General features: G+C 37.0%; 1 protein-coding gene across 1 annotated transcript in view; it reads left to right on the top strand.

Annotated features, from left to right (window-relative positions):
- The first annotated feature begins 863 nt into the window (after positions 1-863).
- Positions 864-21,297, top strand: part of LOC107584639 (mitogen-activated protein kinase 10-like) — a 68,711-nt gene continuing 48,277 nt past the window's right edge. The window contains exon 1 of the mRNA XM_016271349.1: positions 864-1,090. Within this exon, the coding sequence (XP_016126835.1) occupies positions 1,088-1,090 (3 nt within the window). The 5' untranslated portion in view covers positions 864-1,087. The remainder of the gene's footprint in view (positions 1,091-21,297) is intronic.

Raw genomic sequence — 21,297 nt, 5'->3', positions numbered from 1 at the left:
GTTTGCGCTGCCAAAAGTAAGGGACAACGAGTCAGAGTTGATCTAACTCTCTAGCCACATTCTGAATCTGTTGCAACAATCACTTCCTGGAGTTAAAAAAAAACCGCTCAGTAGTACTTAGTGTCGGGCGATTCGCGAATGAATCGTTCGTTTGAACCGATTCTTTGTCATTCAAAGCGTTTGCGCTGCCAAAAGTAAGGGACAACTTTTGGTGTAGAAACGTGTTGAAAAGAATAAATGACGCTACATTTGACATTTTTATTTATTCGAACACGTTGGAAATTTATTTGACGTAAATTCACACAATAATGCATTTACAGTAAATAGCCTACCACCAACTTAGTAGCACACCATAATTTACATGATTGAAAAACCATCATTTACATAACCCACAGTTTACTTAGGCCTAATTGAAAGTGTTAATTGACAGCGCTAACCAAGATGATTTCCTTGTCTTTGCTGGTTTTGGAAGAGCTTAATGTTGCTAATTATTATTATATTATAGCCTATGGGCTATACTTCATGCTGCTGCCGTTGAAAGACCTAGGTTTTGGGGTCACTTTTGACTAACGACTCGAAATAATCAGTGAATCGATTCTTTTGAACTGAATCATCGGAACGAAACCGAATGAATCGAATGCTCAGTGATGCTGGCTGCTTTCTCTCTGCCCGCCTCCAAACACGCAGTCGGCGGTCATGTGCGCCAAAGGCCACCAATCTACAGATGCGCCGCTCCTCTCCATCTCCTCACTCCTATGAGACCGCTCTCGGCTTTGACGTCATCGTGCGCTCCCTCCGGTTGCTACGGCAACCCGTCTCCCGCACCCCCTCCCCACCCCTTTTCCATCCCTACGCTTGTAGGGTCCATAATGGTACAGGCAGCATCCTGCAGCACAATGGTGAGCGCGCAGTGATTCAGCATCGCAAACTCAGGCTTTAATCCTTCTCTTTTTGTTTCATCTACATTTTTTTCTTTATATCTGTTTGATTCGACCTCACAGTGGTCTTTAAAACCGTCGCCTAACGGGATGTTTTGAACAGGACTGGACTGTCACCGGATCGGGATCGGACGGGCAGCTGGCACGGAATGGTAGGTCGGTGGGAGATGTTGATGCGGGAACCTGAAGGGTGGGGTGATGAATATTGATCGCTATGAAGGTTAATGAAGTCGATGCCTTTGTGGCAAAGGAAAATTAATGATCAGTCACGACGACTGTCGGTGCGCACGAGAACGATCTCTAAACGGCAGGATTTATTTGACGGGGTCTGAGCGTGTGAGCGCACATCCATCCATGTTTTCCCTGCATCACTTGCAATCCTGCATCATATGTCCTGTTTCCAGTGACGGCAGGCCTTTGTTAGAATATGGACTGATAGAATCTGGAGTCACAACAGTGATATGTACATGCAAAAGCAAGTGAATATAGAAGACCTTTGTGTCATTTACTGGCTATTTAATTCCAATATAACGTACCATTCTACTTAAAGAGGCAAAACTTGGTATAATTTTGCAGTTTAAGACGTTTAATTCTAGATTTTGAGACTATTTCTTGCATATGATATTTTTAAACTTATCGAAGCATATGTGAGTTCATTCTGGAGTCTGAGATGCACTGTAAAACATGATTGAGATTTTAACAGTAAAAGACTGTAAAAATGCTACAGTAAAAACCTGTTAACTGGTTAACAGTACGTTTCCATACTATATTCGGTGAAAAAATGTAATTACATTTAATGTAATTTTACAGTAAAATACTGTTAAAAATACGTTTTTTGGAAGTGACAAAGAAAAAGTCATTGTATAATTTACAGTAAAAAAGCATAAATTGACACGTCGCGACAATTCCCGGCATGACACTTCATATTTTATGTTTTTTTGTTGAAATAACATGTTTCATCTTAGATTTTTCTTATCAGATATGTATATTAGGGTTTAATCTGACATCTAATGTTGTTAGATTAATGTTTATTGCATTATTTCAGTATCATGTGTGATGGTGTTTAGTGTTTGTGTGAATGACACTGTGCACCATATACAAGTATTCCCCTCTTCAGCTCGTAGAAAAGCTGTTTGTGGTAAGCTTTGGTTCATCATGTGACTTTCTCATCACCACCCGTTTTTGGTGGTTATCAGTGCATTACAATGGTTCAAAACAGATATTAACACACTTCAATATGTTGGTTTATTAACATTACATCAATTAATGAAATACGGTATTTTATTGTGAATTTAAGTTAAGTCTGTACAACCTAAAATGTTGCTACCATATTTTTTACGGTGAAGTTCTGGCAACCACAGCTGCCGATATTTTACCGTAAATGTCACAGATTTTTTTTACAGTGTGGGACATATAGTGATGATGCACCTGGTTGATGTTTTTTTTTTTTTTTAATGTGAGTATATGGTACCAAGCATGAGGAAGCAAATATATAAAAACTGATAATAAAAAAGCTTGCTGTGCTTTGATTTATTGCCACCTATAGTTGAATATAACCATTATTCAATGACAAATAAAGTACCATGAAACACGATGATATCAGATTTATGTGTGTTGATGGAAGACAATGTTAGCATTCAGTATTTTTAATTTTAAGATCAAATTGGATTTTTAGGGCTATTGTTGGTTTCAGGTTTGAAATGAACATCAAGTCAGCATCACAGGATATGACATTTTAATGATTTTTTCATAACGACTACATGGAATAACAGTTTCAAAAGTTATTAAAAATCCAAAAGCGCATTCATATATATTCTTGACGTAAAATACAAATGACTCTGCATTTATTTTTGCATTAAATTACTTATAAAAGCTTAAGAATGAACTATAATGTATTTATAATAACTGCCTCAATTGAACAAAGAGTTCTGTTATTGCCCCTCTTCACTTAGGCTTTCAATGCCTACTTTTTTGCATTTTTTTCTAAACTGGTGGTCTGACCTGTGCTGAAATGTTTCATGGCACTTTAAGCAAGCTTTTGTTTTAATGCAATGGCACAATGTGGCTTTTAAACATTAGTGCTCTGTTAAAACGAGCCAATTACTGCAGGGTTTGGCATGGCACTGCACATAATACTGAGGGATGTCCATGGACCAATCATCCATAGCCCCCCCAAAAGACCCCATATGGCTAATTAGGCTGTTCCATTGTGTCTGTATATTGTTAAGTCACATAACACTGGGAGCCCTGGTTAGATTCTCCTCACGGTTTAATGTCAGAGGTTGTCGTGATCATCTGAACTCTCGTATTCTCCAGGTGTGCTGACAGTTTGATTAGGATTAAGAGAGTGATTTTGGGAATGAATTAGGGAAGCCTCGAGAAGCTGGAATCTTAGACGGTTCAGAAAACAACCCCTCTCTGCAAACTGACCTTGCTCCTAAGCAACTGTCTCTGTTTTTTTAAGGACTTGCCTCATCGATAGACTCTTTGAGATGAATAGTTTATTGCAAATAGATGCCAGGACGCGTCCTGGGAAAATGGCACGTATGGTCACCCTAAATTAGCTGATAAAAGAACAATACAATGAGTTATTTTGAGAAATCACTAAATCAAAAAGGTTTAAATGTGCAGTTCAACCCAAAACATTAAAATCCAGACATCAAATACTCACCCTAATGTTGTTCTGAACCAGTATGACTTTCTTTTATCCGTGCAAATAAGATTGTTCACGCTGTTCGTTTTCATATCATAAAAGTAAATGGGGACCATGGGCTGTCAAGTTCTGAAAAGGACAAAAAAGCACAATAAAAAGCATAAAACCGTGCACTATATTCCAAATCTTCTGAAGCAATGTTATAGCTTTCTTTTGAGAAACAGGCTTAAATTAAGTCATTGATTTAGTTTGACAGCCATATAATCACCATTCATTTATTCTATATAAAAGAGCACATACAATTGATATAATGCTATAAATAAATTATTTTTGTGCTCCACAGAAAAAAAGAAAGTAATATTCAAAGACATGAAGATGTGTAAACTATGACAGAATTAATTTTTTTAGGTGACTATCACTTTAAGGGCTTAAGACCACTTAAGATGACTATAAACCAGTATGAAAAATTACACCTCATTCTATAAAATATTATAATATTTCTGCTATTTTACGACTATTTAGTAAGTTTTACAGATTTTAAAACCTAACATTTCTTTTCCATGCATGGATCACATTAACCAGTGATATTTTATAATCATGCTTAAATTTTGGGTATTTCAAGTCAGTACTCTGAATTATTCGTTCACGAAATCTTAAGACTTATTGTAGGCACATGTCCAGGCGTGTGACAGATGATGTCATTTGTTGATGGCCATGTGGGGTGACAGGATACTCATTATAATTGTAATTATGTGAGAGGAGGGGCGTGGCTTTTGACAGAGCTCCACCCGCTCCTCTTCGGAGTGACTAGACGTCTATAGCACTCGCTTTCTGTTTATCAGTTGCTATCTTTTATTAAATACTGTAAAAGCAGGTTCAATAATAACCAAACCACATGATCCGTAGCAACAGAATTTCAGGTTTTTAGTCTGAATTCCCACAAGCTTCCAGTGTGCTTGGCAGAGATTTAGGACCACATTTGTTTTTTTGTGCATCGTAAAATAATGTTTATCGTCAGCACTGAGGTATTCAATGAAATTTCAGCCCCAAGGAGAATGTTTCCTGTGCAAGCCAAAGGTTTTAAGATATCGATAGCTCTTAACTTTTATGTTTGACCTCCTTCCTTCACTTCAAAGAGAAAGTTAATCAGGACTTTTAGCATCTCAAGTTAGCTAAATAAATGTGAAAAAAGGATAAAATGGTTTGAAATTTATTGTTTTTAAAACAAGACATCCAAACTATCACCATCATTATTGGCAGATACTGCTTTAAGTAATATCAGTATCAGAAGTCTTATGTACGGTGGCTGAGAAGTGCAAAACAAATCACAAATTTTCACTTAGTGTAAATAGAATCCATTGTTAATACGAGATTTGAAAAGGGAGGGAAAAAAGTTCGGCAAAAGACGGGATCGAACCCGGGTCGATCGCATCAAAAAGCCAACAACACGCGCTTATCCATCTGCACCACTGGAGCTGATGATTTACAGCCACTTTTAACTAAATGTAAATAAACACCCCGTATTTTCTATTCCATAGTAAGGGCAATTCATACAATACATTTAAACTGAGCTACTTTAATACCATCTCTGAACTTTCTACCACGACTCTGCTGTTCTTCGGCTGGTTCTTCCCTGTATACGTTGATTGACAGATGTCTCGTCCAGTTAGCAGTGAGTAATCCCAAACCAATGGCACTGTATCAAACTATACCTACCTCTTCCGGTTTGTCTGATTAGTCGTTGTGTTTTCTGACTTGTTTATTTGTTTTCGAATTTGTTATTGTGTTTTCTGAATTGTTATTTAGGTTTTTAGACTTGCATTTGCGTTTGTAATTTGTTATTTTGGTTTCAGAATTGTGATTTGTTTTGCACTTCTCGGCCACTGTACTTATGCATCCCTATGAAATGCACAACAATCATTTATCTTTATATTATATATGTTACATCCCCTTCATATTGGATGAGTCTTTGATCATGAGAGCTCTTGAATTGACAGATGGTGCAGTTATTGGCTTGCAGTTTGTTTGTATAATTACTTTCAGCTGATCATTAGGATTTAAGAGCTCATCTTATATAACTGATCGTTTCTCCAGCAGCATCAACAACACACTTCTGCTACGAGTCGATTGGCTTCTCTAGGCTGTTGTCGTAGATTAGTGTTCATTTTTATTTTATAGTGATTGTTTTCTTGTGATACCAGGTATTTTATATCTAAAAGCTATGTCCTATTGCAACGCTATATCTCTCAGATTCTGCCCAGTTTGTCAAATGAATGTGATGCTATTGTTGTTGTTCAGGTATGGAACTAATTCAAAATTAAAAAGTAAATATCAAAATATTAAATATCAAATTTAAATACTTTATATATCTGTATTTTTAAGAAAGATACAAAGATATAAATCTTCGCTCACTTCCCTCCGAAGATGCCATATTTGTTTCACATTCAAACGGAAGTGACTCATAGCGAGAGTATTCAGAGAGAGTATGATAAGAAATAATCCTCTTATCAGGAGTCATTTCACTGTATTGGTTTTCATGAGTTGTTTGTATGATTATCAAGTGATTTAAAAAGTTCTTGATGTTACATTATAGGTGCTTCAGATCAGTGTTTTGGGAGCAAAGTGCTCCTGGTTTCTTTAAAGCAAGAAGTGCAAGGTGGAATAGCTGTGGTTTGGAGACAGCAGGCATGAGGCACAGAACGGAAAAGAGAGCAATGTTTGGGAGCACTGGACTTTAGTTCAAGAAAAATTAAGAAAAAAAAACTAAACAAGAACTGCCACTAGAGAATTGGAGGGATCAGGGCGTAAAGAGTGGGTTGGCCCCTGCCGTCCGGTATGATTTGGTCTCATGCTGATCAGCGAGGAGAAAGGAAGGAATGAACAAGTGTGCTTACTGCCTGAAAAAAATGAAGATTCAGCATTTTGCCCTAAATCTCACCATGATAGATAGATAGATAGATAGACAGACAGACAGCACTTGAGTTGTTTCCTCTCTGTATTTTGAAATGAGTCCAATGGCCAAATCCGTTGATCAGACTGCAGGAATGTGAATAATTTAGATGTTTTTGCTGTGCCCTGTAGTAGCAGAGCGTTATGCAAGAGACAACTTTAATTGCCTCAGCACACTAATGAGATGTTATTATTGCTGCGCTTTGTTTGTGTTCTTCTAAATAGTCATCCAAACAAGTGCTTGGACAAATGTCATTTCCCCCAGGATAACCCCCTGTCCTGCTGATTGCTTTTCTTTCACTCTTCTAGTTCATGTGTGTGTTAATTACAGGAAGTGTGCGTCACCGTGTTTGTGTTTCTCAGAAATATAGCATATGTGTTTGCGGCTGTCATCTGAGGGACACTTTGTCTTCCTGAAACTTGAGGAAGGTGAATTGAATGTCTTTTTTCACTGAATGACTTTCTAAAAGATTTGCTGGTTATAGAGGCTGATTTTAAACTCTCAGGTCTCAAAGCAATTTACTGTTGCCATTCTGAATATTTCACTGAAGTAACTGCAGGCCATTCAGTTCCACTCCACTCTGAGCTGTGAGGTTCGGTTGTGTGTTTCTTTAGTGTTTGGTTGAATGCATATGTTGCTGCAGAGCTTACTTGACAGGATTTCAGGTTCCCCAAATAGGAGACAGCCTGACTGACTGGCTGTAGGCGGTGTTTGTTATTTACTCCTCCCACCCAGTGGAGAAAGGTAGACAGACTCCTGTCAAAAAGTTTGATGTGTCACATGTTTTGTGAGAGTTTTGTAGTTTCCAACACTTTAGCGCTTAGTGAGCTCCCTAACTAGAGTACATTTTAAGGCATCATAGCTAACAATTGAATGGTATCTTATGCAGCCTTCTAAGATACCTATATTTGTCCAAATTGCAACATAGCATCCGTGGTGAAGAAAGCAATCCCAGAATGCCCTGTGACAAGCTCAGTGAAAAAAATGCATCAATATACTCATTCATCTAAAAAGTATAAAAAAAACTAAAAAGTATAAAAAGTATAAAATATTTAAAGGAAGTTGGAGTGGTTGTTGGTAATGAAAGAATCAAGCACTTAAACTCAAAAGCTACTTTGTCTCTCCAAATGCATTATAAATAATGAATTTACTGGATCTCCATTTCTTTCTAAGATTTAGTTTTTTATCTTTAAAGGGAAAAACACATTCAGTGTTTTTATAACAATGTTTCATAAATTGTTATGCACAGACCATCAAGGTTAAATATCCTTAGTTTATTTTGGCCATTTTATTGCTAAATTTGGTGTAGAAATCATTTTCTCTAGTAAATTTCCCAAATCAATTACAAAAATAGCAAATAACACATTGAACTAAATGTGGGAGACTGAAATAGTATTTTCTTGTTCAATAATCTTTGAAAATCATTTTTAAAGTATAGTGTTGTTCCAAAACCTAGTGAGCTGCCTTGCTGCCTGCAGCCTACTGAATCACAGAACCTAGTGATGCCATGTAGACAGAGAAGAGAAGTGGTCCAAGAACTGAGCCCTGAGGCACCCCAGTAGCTAGATGTTGCGACTTGGACACCTCACCTCTCCAAGATACCTTGAAGGACCTATCTGAGAGGTAAGATTCAAACCACTGGCATGTGGTTCCTGAGATGCTAAGCAGCTGCCTTTTAAGTTAACAACCTAACTGAAATAAAACTTCAAGTGACTGATTTGGATCACTTTACATAGGCAGCAACTATTTTATTATACAAACAGTGCTCCTTATGTGAACTGCAAGTGACACTTGATGTTGCATATTGCAAAGCTAAAAATGTGATATTGTAATAATTATAAAGAATATGTAGCACACACAACTATTTGCTAAAATTTGTAATTGTTTCATATATGCTTTTCAGTACTAAACAAAATATATTTCTGAGCACTGAATATGTATGTGTGATACTGCTTTTATACAACAGCTTTGAAAGCACACAACATTAATGAGATTTTAGACAGAACACTGAGTTACTTTGTTTTTGCACCACCAGCCGTTAAACATCTCCAAGCAATGTAAAGTAGTACTAAATCAATCTTTTGAGTAAATGATTTGATAACTTGCTCATAAACCCAGTCAATTGTTTTGATCCTGATTGAATCAGTGTTGTAAACAAATCGGTTAAAGGGGTCATATGATGCGATTTAAATTTTTCCTTTCTCTTTGGAGTGTTACAACAAGCTCTTGGTGCATAAAGAAGATCTGTAAAGTTGCAAAGACTACAGTCTCAAATCCAAAGAGATATTCTTTATAAAAGTTAAGACTTGTCCACACCCTCCTAAAACAGCTTGACATGTCTACGTCACTGTGTGGGAAGATTTGCATAACACCGCCCAAATGTTCACACAAATAAAGAAGGCGTAACTTTTATTCTCGCTGTAGTATTGTTGTTGCCGCCGCCGCCATGTTGTGGAGATGCTGTGTATTTAGTTGTGAAAGCGAAACTACTTTGTTTAGCCTTCCAAAAGAGGACGATATCCGCTTCGTCATGCCTAGAGCTGATCCGTGCTGGTTGCTGAGGAAATACATCAACTTCGCGCTGTGGATCGCCGGATCGGCTTTCACCGTAGATGAGGCGGAGTCCAGCCCGGGGCCGTCACATGTGGTTGTCGGACGCCCGCCGGACACTCCTTCGTTGAATCCGCTGGCCACGCCGTTCTCAAGGCCGCCGGCCTCCGCTCACTCAAGCCCGCCGTATGTGAACCTGCAGAGTAGCATACAATGGGTCTGTGCTCAAAGGCTGTTCTATAAAGTGGGGCAGTTCCAATTTTGCAAGGACAGTCTGGTGCTTCTGACTCACAGCCTGTAAGTACATTTTTTATATTTAAAGAATTTGCCACTAGCGCTTGTTGTTTGTCTTTATCCGATCACAAATGCAGACATGGTTTTATGTTTATGCGGCGCGATACGCAACGCAACGGTAAAAACACAGTATAAGTCATTATAATCAGTAATTATGTCCCCACTGGATGCAACAAATGCCTCGTTTGTAATGGGTTTTATTGGTTTTGTCTCGCCGTGCCGGGAGATGCCATCACAGTGTGTTAAGGGGCGTAACATTTCCGTCACACGCTTGAGGTATTCAGCCAATCACAACGCACTAGATAGCTGGCCAATCAGCGTACACCTCACTTTTCAGAACGATGAGCTTTGTAAAAATCGACGCATTTCAGAAAGGCGGGGCATAGATGAGCAACAATAATGTACATTATGTGGAAAATAATGTGTTTTTTTAACCTTAAACGGCATAAACACTTTGCATTACACCAAATACACAACATAATGTTCTTTTTAACAACGTCATATGACCCCTTTAAGTAAATGATTCAATGACTAATTTCTAAAAGATTGCTTGTTTCATTCCTAAATGAATCTTGGTTTTGAACAGTGACTTTTTTGAGTGACTATGATTCACTGATTCACTTAGTTGAGTAAATGAGTCACATATAAAGATGGTCATTTGTCGCCACCTGGTGTAACTATGTAACATAAAAATCCTAATTTCTAATGCACAGATTTGCAGTCTATGTTAATTTATTTCTCACCAGTCATGACTTTTAATTCCATCTTGCCTCAATCAATGCATTAACTGTAAAAGATACTTGTGACGATGCCTTACAAAAATGCTCTAAAGTGGAAGAATTTAATTATATTAGCATAATGTTGCTACCTATCTTTTGGAACATCCATCTTTTTAGGAGTGCACTAATGTTGCCAAATGCTTTCTATGTAGGCAGCTCACTAAGTTTGGAACAGTGTTTTTTTTTTCCATGTACACTACTTTTCAAATTCTGGGGTCAGTTAGATTATTTTTTAAATGAAATTAATACTTTTATTCAGCAAGTATGCATTAAATTAATCAAAAGTAACAGTAAAGACATGTATACAGATTATTTATTTTCCAAATAAATGCTATTCTTTTGAACATTCTATTAATCAAATAATCTTGAAAAAATTTATCATGATTTGTACAAATATATTAAGCAACACAACTGTTTTCAGCATTTATAATACTAAAAAAGTATCTTGAGCAGCAAATCAGCATATTAGAATGATTTCTGAAGGATCATGTGACACTGATGATGCTGAAAATATGCTTTGCCACCACAGGAATAAATTACATTTTAAAATGTATTCAAAAAGAAAAAAAATTGTTTTAAATTGTAATAATATTTACAGTTACACTTATCTCCTTCTTTGCTCTCTACACACAAAGGCTTCTAAAACAATACAGCATGAGAGGAAGAAAATGGAGTAGTTGGAATATTTAGTTGAGTAGTGAACAGACTGTGAGTAAGGGGAGATGTTAATTATTCATATCATTAAGCCATCCAGGACACCGCAGTGTTAACGATGAACTAGAGTGGGATTAATCTGACGTCTTTCTCTTTCTCTCTCTCATATACACACACACACACACACACACACACACACACACACACACACACACAAAGGCCAAACTGAGAGAGCAAGGCAGTTTAAGACCAAGGGGACTAAATGAAAAAAGAGAGAGTGAGAGTTACATTCTGGCATCTCACAACCCTTTGCGCTGATTTACTGCTGTAGTCAATTATGTGCCTGGACTCCAGCAATGCATTTGTGCAGCCAACTGCAAAATATTCAAGTGCTCTGTAATTAGTGAGTGATGTCTGCTATTGATTAAATGAAGCACATTATGGTTCTTCCCAGCGAGAGCTCAGACTGAAGGTTTTGAGAGATTTGAAGCATCTTGCAATTTTCGGTGTCTTCAATGATGAGCTGAAAGGTTACTGTGACAGTTTATAGGTTTCGTTGCTCTTTCAAAAGCTCAAGAGATTTGTATTTCTGAGTTAAGTTTCTTTAGGGTATCAATTCTGCCTCACATGTTTCTTCCAAAGATTCATTTGAGCAATTAAAATAGACACAAATAAGACAACTGACATAACGTAAGAGTATAGAGGTGCAACATTAATGTGAATAGTATAGCTCAAAGTATTTGATGTGAAATGTTTGAGCTCATATTTAGATCTCTCAGTTTTGATTTTGAGTTTTGTATCTTGGCGAATCTGAGCACGGTTTGAGACATTGTTGAGATGTCTCATGAAACTTTGGAGCAGAGTATTGTGGATTATTAAAATTGCTGTGAGAATATTGGGTAAGAAAAGTATGAGAAATATCAAAAATTTGTTGTTTATTTAATTGTGTTGCTGTCAAGGAGAAACAAACTGAGATATTAAAGAGTTTTTTTTGTGATTTTTTTCTTTCTCTCCTATTGGCAGCCAGCAACTTCTGTTTTTAACTTTATCAGCATGTTTGGGGAGAAAATTAATAAAGGAAAAACATACGCTTGTGTTTGTGTAAAGTGTAAAAACTAAAGTTTGACTGTAAAACTGCTGAATAATCCAGAAGGTTTATGCGTCCTATTAAGTCAGAAAAGCTGAGGTGTTAAATGAAACTGTCAGCACTCAATAGTCGACAGGTCTGAGTCGCTCCTAGCTTGACTTTTACCTCTGAACAAGCCTGAACGAGTCAAATAAAAACACATTTTTAGATGTTTTTAAGGCTTAATGTAAGTTATCCTTTACAGATAATGTGAAATAAAAATGTACTATTTACTTATTAATCGATGTCACTGGTTTTATTGTGCACAATTTAACAGTGCAAAATAAACACAGCGCTTTTAAGCTATTTAAAAGCGAAGGAAAGCGAGGAAAAGAGGGGAAATGCAAACGAACTAAAAACGAACAATTGCTTTACACCGAATTGCCGCTTTTTGAAAGTGAAAGTAAAATGTGCACGCAGCTTTTACAAGCTATTTAAAAGCGAAGGAAAGCGAGGAAAAGAGGGAACGCCCCCGCCCCCGTGGTGATACCGGTATTACCGGTGTTGCCACGCGTCGATTAACCAGTGGGAAAATGTCCTCACCGTCACAACCCTAGTGCTTACTGTGCAAAATGTGCTGCCACCTTGCTAGGTTGTTGTGGGTGTCTCCCCACAGTTTCTAATTTTATTTTATTTTATATATTTATTTATTAATTTATTTTTTCAATTAATGAATTTTTTTTTCATATCTTTTGTTAACAATTGTTTGTTAGACTGGGCTGCTGCTATGTGGTTGCTAGGGTGTTCTGGGTTGTTGCCAGGGTGTTGCTCAGTGTTATTTTAATATTATTTATATACTATTATTTTATTATTATATTTTACTATTATTATATCCGATTTTCTTTCTAAGAACTATAATTGACAGCATATACAAACAAAAATCTTCTTTTCTTCAACGGAAAGTTTTATTTTCGTAAAAAAACGCAAGTAAAAAGTAAGTAATAAAATAAGAACAAATAAAAAAATGGCAAACAACAGCACAAATAAATGCAATAGAATAAAGAGAGCTATGAAACTATGAAAGTTTTTCAGGTTAAGGAAGTTTTTATTCAGGTAAGAAATACTACAGAAATTAAAGTAATCAAATGTAAAATAGCACATCCAGTGTTATTTTACATTTGATTACTCCAATTTCTGTAGTCTTCATTATAAAAATTAAATACAGATTAATGCATACCATTAAAGTTATAAAACGTATTCAGTCAAGAGCAGAAAATTATTTTCTTTGTCTTTTGTTCTTTGATTAACATGACAGACAGCAGCAGGAATATTGGACTGCGGTCACTTTAAGAGTTTATCCACGGACCCAATATACTGTTACACAACATGCGTTCTCTTTCTCAACTATTTAACGTTCCAAAACTGATTGTGTTTAACTGGATACTCGCCAAAACGGGCATTTTGACATTATTTTGTATGTATTTGAACGTTTTAGCGCAGTTAGCCACTCATTTTGGTATATGTGGCTCACAAGCTGTTTGAGACCAAGCGTGGCTTGTGCGCTCCACTAATATAGATCAGTGGTGGTGCACGCGCGTTTGGTGTAAGCACGAAACCTGCGGGAATGACTAAAATAATGCACAATACAAGCACTATTTAACCGGAGCGAATGAGACGTGTGTGAGAGAGAAGGGGTCGTCGGAGAGATGACAGTGAGAATGCGCGGCTGACATTATTGCCTGTGCCGCTGGTAATGCTGGGTACACACCACAAGGTAATCGGGCTGATTTTGGGCCGATTTCTCCCCTTCTGACAATCCTAGGTAATGTCCCGATTGTCTTGGTGGTTCTAAAGATTATCTTATCAGATTTTCCTATGGTGTGAGGTGTGTTAAGAGTGACTGAATCTGCTCGGAGTCGGAGGCGCCCTGATCACGAATCATAAATATTTAACATGTTGAATATTTACAATCAGAAATCCTGATGTGTGGGGGGGAACTCTGAAAACACCACACACTATAGGAGCAAAACGGTTAAATCTAGGATTTTTTGTCCTCATGTTTGTGGTCTCTCACATTTTGAAGATCTTATAAGATTTAAAAAATCTTTTAGTGTGTACCCAGCATGACAAAACGGATCGGCTCGAAATCGGAAAGAAGTGAGACTGACCGGCCGGTCACCGATCCGGGCCGATCATGAGGAAAATCGATCGATCGGTGCATCTCTACTATTATTTTATTTATTAATAGTTTTAATTAGCTTTTATTTGATATATTTTTTAGTTTTAGTCATTTTGTTATATGCTTTTGTCATTTTTGTTAGATTTTTTTTATCTAATATTATCTATTTAGCTTTTGTTTTCACTTTTATTTAAATTAGTTGCCAAGGCAAGATTATTAATTTCGTTTACACTTTTTAATTTCAAGAGGTTTTTGTCTTTGTTTTATCGTCCACCAGACAAAAAACGTTCGCTTAAGGCATAGCTCATCGAAAAATTTAAATTCTTTAATCATTTAATCACCCTCAAGTTGTTCCAAACCTGTATGAATTCCTTTTAGCTGTTGAACACAAAAGAAGATATTTTGAAGAATGTTGGTAACCAAACAGTTGCTAGTAGCCACTGACTTCAATAGCGTGGAGAAAAAAGATAAGTATTAGTACTATGGAAGTTAATGGCTATTGTCAAATTTGTTTACCAACGTTCTTCAAAATATCTTCTTTTGTGTTCAACAGCTGAAAGAAATTCACACATGTTTGAAACAACTCGAGGGGGAGTAAATGATGACAATTTTAGGTATCTCTTTAGAAGATGGTACTATATTAGATTCCTATCAGACAGGACTTCATTGTATCTGTGTGACAACATGGCTGGCCTGTATCATTATGTGCATGATCTGGAACATAAACAGCACAGGTATCAGCGAGGACATCTGTCTTCGTTCTCCATCTGATGTTGTATGGTATCTGCCACCCACACACACGATACCTGCCAGCGTTGTCAGTGAAGACAAGGGCCCAGATCGGCTCCCGGTGAGCAGAAATGTGCTCATGACCTGAGTAAATTAGCCGCACTGCTATCGACAGCCTTTCGAAATCACATAAAAACACAGAAACCATCCTGCTGTTAATTCGTTTTCATGTTACAGGCCTCTGAATTGTGTATTCACATTTGTGCACGTTCTCATTGTGGTGTCAAGGGTTCAAATTGGATTTCGAGGCACTGTAAGTCTGTAATTTGATTGTGTGGTTTTTTTCATACACTTGTGGGGATTTCATGCATTGCTCTGGGTTTGGTTGTCATGGCAATTTCTTGAGATAATATGTCTGGAGATTTTCCTTTGGTATTGAGGTGAATAGAGCACTGATTTGGGACCTCTTGACCCCTGTGGGTCTGAATACTTAGGAACATGTGATATTTCAGTTTTTCTTTTTTAATAAATCTGCAAAAATGTCAACAATTCTGTGTTTTTCTGTCAATATGGGGTGCTGTGTGTACATTAATGAGGGAAAAAAAAGAACTTAATGATTTTAGCAAATGGCTGCAATATAACAAAGAGTGAAAAATTTAAGGGGGTCTGAATACTTTCCGTACCCACTGTATATAAAACCAGGAATCTCTGTAATTAAAGGTCATCCATGACTATCCGAGGCATTCTCCCAGCCAAAAAAGTAATAATCTCTTCTCCTCCATCTGCTCTCGTGTTTCATCCCTCTACCCCTCCCTGTAAAAGCAATATTTCCTCTTTTCTGCCTATCTCTTAATTTCACAGGAATTATAGCCTGAATTGAGCTTTTCCCAGGCAACGTATTCCTCCCAAACCTCTGATGATTGACAGATAGAATGATTGAATAACATCAAAGTCCCAGACACAAGCCAGATGTCATACAGTATATCTTGCATTAAAATGTAGAGGTTGAGTGTCTGTTTTTTGCCCTCATAATGATCATATCTAGCTTCAATTTCGTGCATTATTTTACGTCCTGTCTTTCTCACCTCTCTTTGCATATTTATGAAGGTTATGCTCATATTTTAACATAATCTACTGCTCCTCATTAATAATATACTGGGATGGCTGTAACTAATCTGTTGACATGTTTGATGATAATTATAGCATATTTCTGGTTCTCGAGGTTTCACAGCGCTGTCATACTCTTCAAGGCTTGGTTGCCAAGGGTGTTTCTTAGTATTATTTTAGTATTAATAATATACCATTATAGTATTTATTAACAGAATAGTTCTCCCAAAAATGAAGATTTGCTCAATTTACTCACCCTTAATCTAAGATGTAAATGAGTTTGTTTCTTCATCAGAACAGATTTGGAGAAATGTAGCATTACATCACTTGCTCCCCAATGGTTTCTCTGCAGTGAATGGGTGCCGTCAGAATGAGAGGCCAAACAACTGATAAAAAACATCACAATAATCCACACCACTCCAGTCCATCAGTTAACATCTTGTGAAATGAAAAACTGCACGTTTGTAAGAAGTAAAAGCATCATATAGGCATAATCCATAAAAACGCTTTCTCCAGTGAAAAAGTCCATCTCCCGTTGTCCTTTAACATCAAAATCCACAAACATATTTGTTTAGCTTCCTGAAAAACAACAGATCCGGTTTAATGACATTTAAACTTAATTCTGTCGCCTCCTTGAGGTTACTGCCATGCTAGCATGACAACAAATAAAATATAAAAGTATGTAAAACAGTAAATTATTCTCTTTGTTGATAATTGTACAACTAGCATTGCATAATTTAGCCTCTGCAAAGCTAATGTTAACATTTGCATTCTTTATTTTCCTAGATGCGTGCAATTAAATATTTGAATGGATTTTCATAGATATCAAGTAGGAATATTCCATATCTGGCTTTGAATGGAGCACAGACTTCTGACAGATCATCAGTGTTAATTGACCTGAAAGCTCCAGACACAATGGACTAATTAATCAATGTTCTCCGTTCATGAAACTGAGTTGAAGAGAGAGACAAAGAGGAGGAAAGAGAGAAGGAGGGTGATGTACACGTTCCATCTGTCGGGTCTCAGGGGTGATGGTTCACTGTAGCTCTGAAATCATGTCTGCTCATCTCAATATGGCTGCCGTGCACTGAATGTTTCACACACTGTCCAAACACTTGACAAAATTAGCCTCTGGTGTGCACCACCTGTGTGAATGACTTTGGCATTATAGCAGCACACACACGTACAGTACACCCACTAATGCTGGTGATATGACGTATATACCATTCAACGGTACAAATGTGTCAACTGCTAGAGATTCTGCTACTATATATTAGAGTCATATTTATAATGTAATACTGTTTTGAGTCATGTGCTTTAATGGAAAGCTGTTTGTGCACTGATGGCAGACTTATTCTTTTGTTATGGTTACCTTTCAGTTTGTGCCCATCAAATAAAAAAAAATTGTTGATATCAAGAGTTAATAATTTATAATTTAATCAATAATTTTGAGGTTTAATTTTAATAAAAAATGCATGTATAATAGCATTCCAAAATTTGGGGTCAGTGAGATTTTTAAATATTTTAAAAACACATATTTTATGCTCAGCAAGGCTGCATTTATTTGATCAAAAATACAGTAATATTGTGAAATATTATTACGATTTAAAATAACTGTTTTCTACTTTAATATATTTTAAAATATAATTTATTCCTGTGATGCAAAGCTGAATTTTCAGCATCATTACTCCAGTTTTCAGTGTCACATGATCCTTCAGAAATCATTCTGTGTTGATTTGGTGCTCAAGAAACATCTTTTATTATTAAAAATAGTTTTTTGTTTTGTTTCAAGTAATGAGATTTTTTTGTATGATTTTAGGTTTAATTAGCTATGATAACCCTACATACCATTCATCTCTGCAACTCACCTTCATCTTTTATTAAATATCTTGTGCACCCTATCCAACTCAATAGATCTGCCGATACACAAGAGGGCTTTACTTGCAATCTAGCATTATTAAACTCACCCATTCTGTATTATTCAAAGGCTGGATGCTTGAGCCATAATACAAAGGTTTTTTTGTGTATCCGTCTAGCTCTGTTTCTAATCTCCAGGCATCAGTTTTATTACCATAGCAGTGCCCTTTTTGGCACGTTGGGAAGGCAGAGTTCCTGCTCTCTGCTTGCGTCCTGCTGTCTGTTAATGTCATATTTGCACTCAGTAATTCATCACTCTCTTATCAAGGTTCCTCATCGGTTCTGGGCCTCATTCATCAGGCCAACCGCCCCTGACCTTGCCGTATCCTCGCCTTTATAGATAATATTTCTGTGCAACTCAACTATTTATGTGCTGTCAAATATTTATTGAATAGCAGCACTAGAGAGTGTGTATGTTTATCCCAGTTGAACTAAGCAATCAATAATGTCTAATTTAAGAGGAACACTACATGTTGCTATGGAGACTTTAAAACTAGTCTTGATTTGATGCACACTAAATGCAGCTAAATACCACACCACTGATGGAAGTACATTTTCTCCTATAAAACACCATCCATTCATTATAGCAGCATTTGCTGTTAGCATCAGAGTTATTACTGAAAAAAGGAGAGACCTGAGTCTTATCTAGGGAGCAAAATACGAGAGAGCTCTTTTGACATGGGCTAGTAATCAACACCTTTGCAGTGCCCTAGCAACCGCATAAGAACATGCTAAAAACTATGTGGTGTGATTTTATTTTAGCATTCTGGTTCTGCTGTAAACACAACCTTTTAACCGAAGGTGTTGAGCAGCATATACTGGCCTTTTTCTCTCTCTGGTCTTGTGTCTGTTTCTTTTTTTCTCCGACATACTTGTATGTAACATCCACTTTTCAAAATCCAGTGGATTTCTGATGGATAAAATAAGTTCTGCTCTATATGTTTTCTCACCGAATATCGTGTTTCACTCACAAATATGTTAGTAAATTAGTGACAAGCATTTACGAATCTTGTGTTTTGAATCAGCGGTTCTGGGCTTGTATGAAACTCTCCAAGTCACATGATTTCAGCAAACGAGGCTTTGACCCTCGACGAAATTGATCTGGTGAACCCATGAACAAGTGTCTAGTGGTTTTTAACAGATTTTGGGTCAGTTTTATAATGTAAATTCATTTTTGATGAATGTAATGAATTTACGCATGTATAATACAAATAGGAAAACAATACTTCTAAATGGCCAAGTCTATTACACACAAAACTAGGACTACAAATTAATAAAACACAAATTGTACTAAACCTTCATATTTAAAGGGTTAGTTCACCCAAAAATGAAAATTCTGTCATTAATTTCTCACCCTCGTGTTGTTCCAAACCCGTAAGACCTTCGTTCATCTTCGGAACACAATTTAAGATATTTTTGATGAAATCTGAGGGCTCTCTGACCCTCCCATAGACAGCAAGGTAACTACCATGTTCAAGGTCCAGAAAAGTACCAAGATGATCGACAAAGTAGTCCGTGTGACATCAGTGGTTCAACTGTAAAGTTACGAAGCTACGAGAATACTTTTTTGCGCAAAGAAAACAAAATGTTCTCCGTGTCGTGGTGCTGACTCAGCGCCGGTGCCGCCACACGCTCGCGTCATGATACTGTCGTGAACACGCGTCCACAAGTGACGCAGTAGAGACGAAAATGTGGAATAAAGTCGTTATTTTAGTTTTCTTTGCGCAAAAAAGTATTCTCGTAGCTTCGTAACTTTACAGTTGAACCACTGATGTCACACGGACTACTTTGTCGATCATCTTGGTACTTTTCTGGACCTTGAACATGGTAGTTACCTTGCTGTCTATGGGAGGGTCAGAGAGCCCTCAGATTTAATCAAAAATATCTTAAATTGTGTTCCGAAGATAAACGAAGGTCTTACGGAGTTGGAACAACACGAGGGTCAGTAATTAATGACAGCATTTTCATTTTTGGGTGAACTAACCCTTTAATGATACTTGAATTATTTGTAGATAACATTTTAATAGATTACAGCTTCGTGAAAACATTTGAAATTGGTTTGTAAAAGATGTCATAGATGTTTTCGTTGCATTCAGACTGTTTTGACCAGCAGGTACTGCCAGTCTGTGGAGTTTCGAGTGATTAAAAAAAAAGGGAATCAATTTATGAAGCAGCTGGTTCAGTTGATTCAGACCTTTGTTTCTCCCAGCAGTAACGTTAAAAGTAAATTTGTTAAAATGTGACTTTAAACCTGGTTTTCGGAGTAGCTTGCATAAAATGACTATGGCTATATCGTTGAAATGAGTGAGAAATCTGAGAACAGGACAAAAAAATAAATCTGATAAGCAGGCCACACGTTAGCCAATCAAAAACAGTTTTGGGGTGGGGCTATCTGTTTTTATTAACAATAGCAGATGGGGGATCATTTGAGAGTGTTATTTATTTTTCAGTTCTGTTTGGTGCCACTTGTGATACAGAAAACCGCTTCCAGCAACTTCCCAGCATCTCAAGACTGGGAAGTTTCGAGAATGAATTAGTTTTCTATACAATTATTGGTTTGTCGCCATGGTAACGGACTGGCGGAATGATTGAATCAATCGCTTCGGTTTGAAGGAAGAGTTACAAAACAAATAAGGACATGAATCGCGAGATTCATTATTCATGAGCGCTGCATCAATATATAAAATGTTTTCACTCTAAGAAGGTATTGTAACATAAAAAAAACGCATTGCTTTGATTAAATGTGGTTAAAACTTTGCTGTCATTTTTAAATCGGTGACAAAGCTGAATCTGTGAAAGGCGTTCACTTGTGATATCAGCTGCATGAAGTATTTGTGATAAAGCAGCAAAATAATCACTCTTCTAATGCTGGTTGCTTGTTTTTATAAGAAGCCTCTGTATTGATCAGAAGTGTACACTGTTATTAGAACACGACTGACTTCACACTGCAAATAATGAGCGAAAATAGTAATTAAGGAGTGAAACACGCAAATTACAGAACCAGGAGCTATTTAAAATGGAATTTGAAACATCATCTCTCTCTCGCTCTTCTCTCTGGATCATTCATTCCGTCATATTGACTCGTTTTAATCAATAATATGAAGCTTATCAAAAAGCTGCACGGTATCCCATAATGCTCTTTGTCTCCGAGCAGACCGCAGGAGTAGCAGCGCAGGTCTGTGTGTTTCAGCAGTCGCTTTGGAAAGGAAATGAGCGCCGTGCTGTTGATGTCAGTCGTTTGACAAACACACGTGGGCTGTAGGTAGTCCTCATGCCATTTACACACACAGCTGTAAGCTGCCACTCAAAACCAGCAAGAACATCAAATGCTGTTTTCACTGGCAATTCCTCACCATCATCTACCAATCTGTCGAAGGCACACCCATATTATATATTTTATTAGTTGATGTTTAATGGCTGGTACAATACGTACAAAGGAGGTTAGCATATATGTATGTGTGTGTATGTATGTATATATATA

Source organism: Sinocyclocheilus grahami, unplaced genomic scaffold, assembly GCF_001515645.1.
Source record: "Sinocyclocheilus grahami isolate Dianchi unplaced genomic scaffold, SAMN03320097.WGS_v1.1 scaffold61.1, whole genome shotgun sequence".
In the NCBI taxonomy this organism is placed as follows: Eukaryota; Metazoa; Chordata; class Actinopteri; order Cypriniformes; family Cyprinidae; genus Sinocyclocheilus; species Sinocyclocheilus grahami.
The sequence above is the reverse complement of the archived record's forward strand: the minus strand, read 5'-3'. Positions and strand labels throughout refer to the sequence as shown.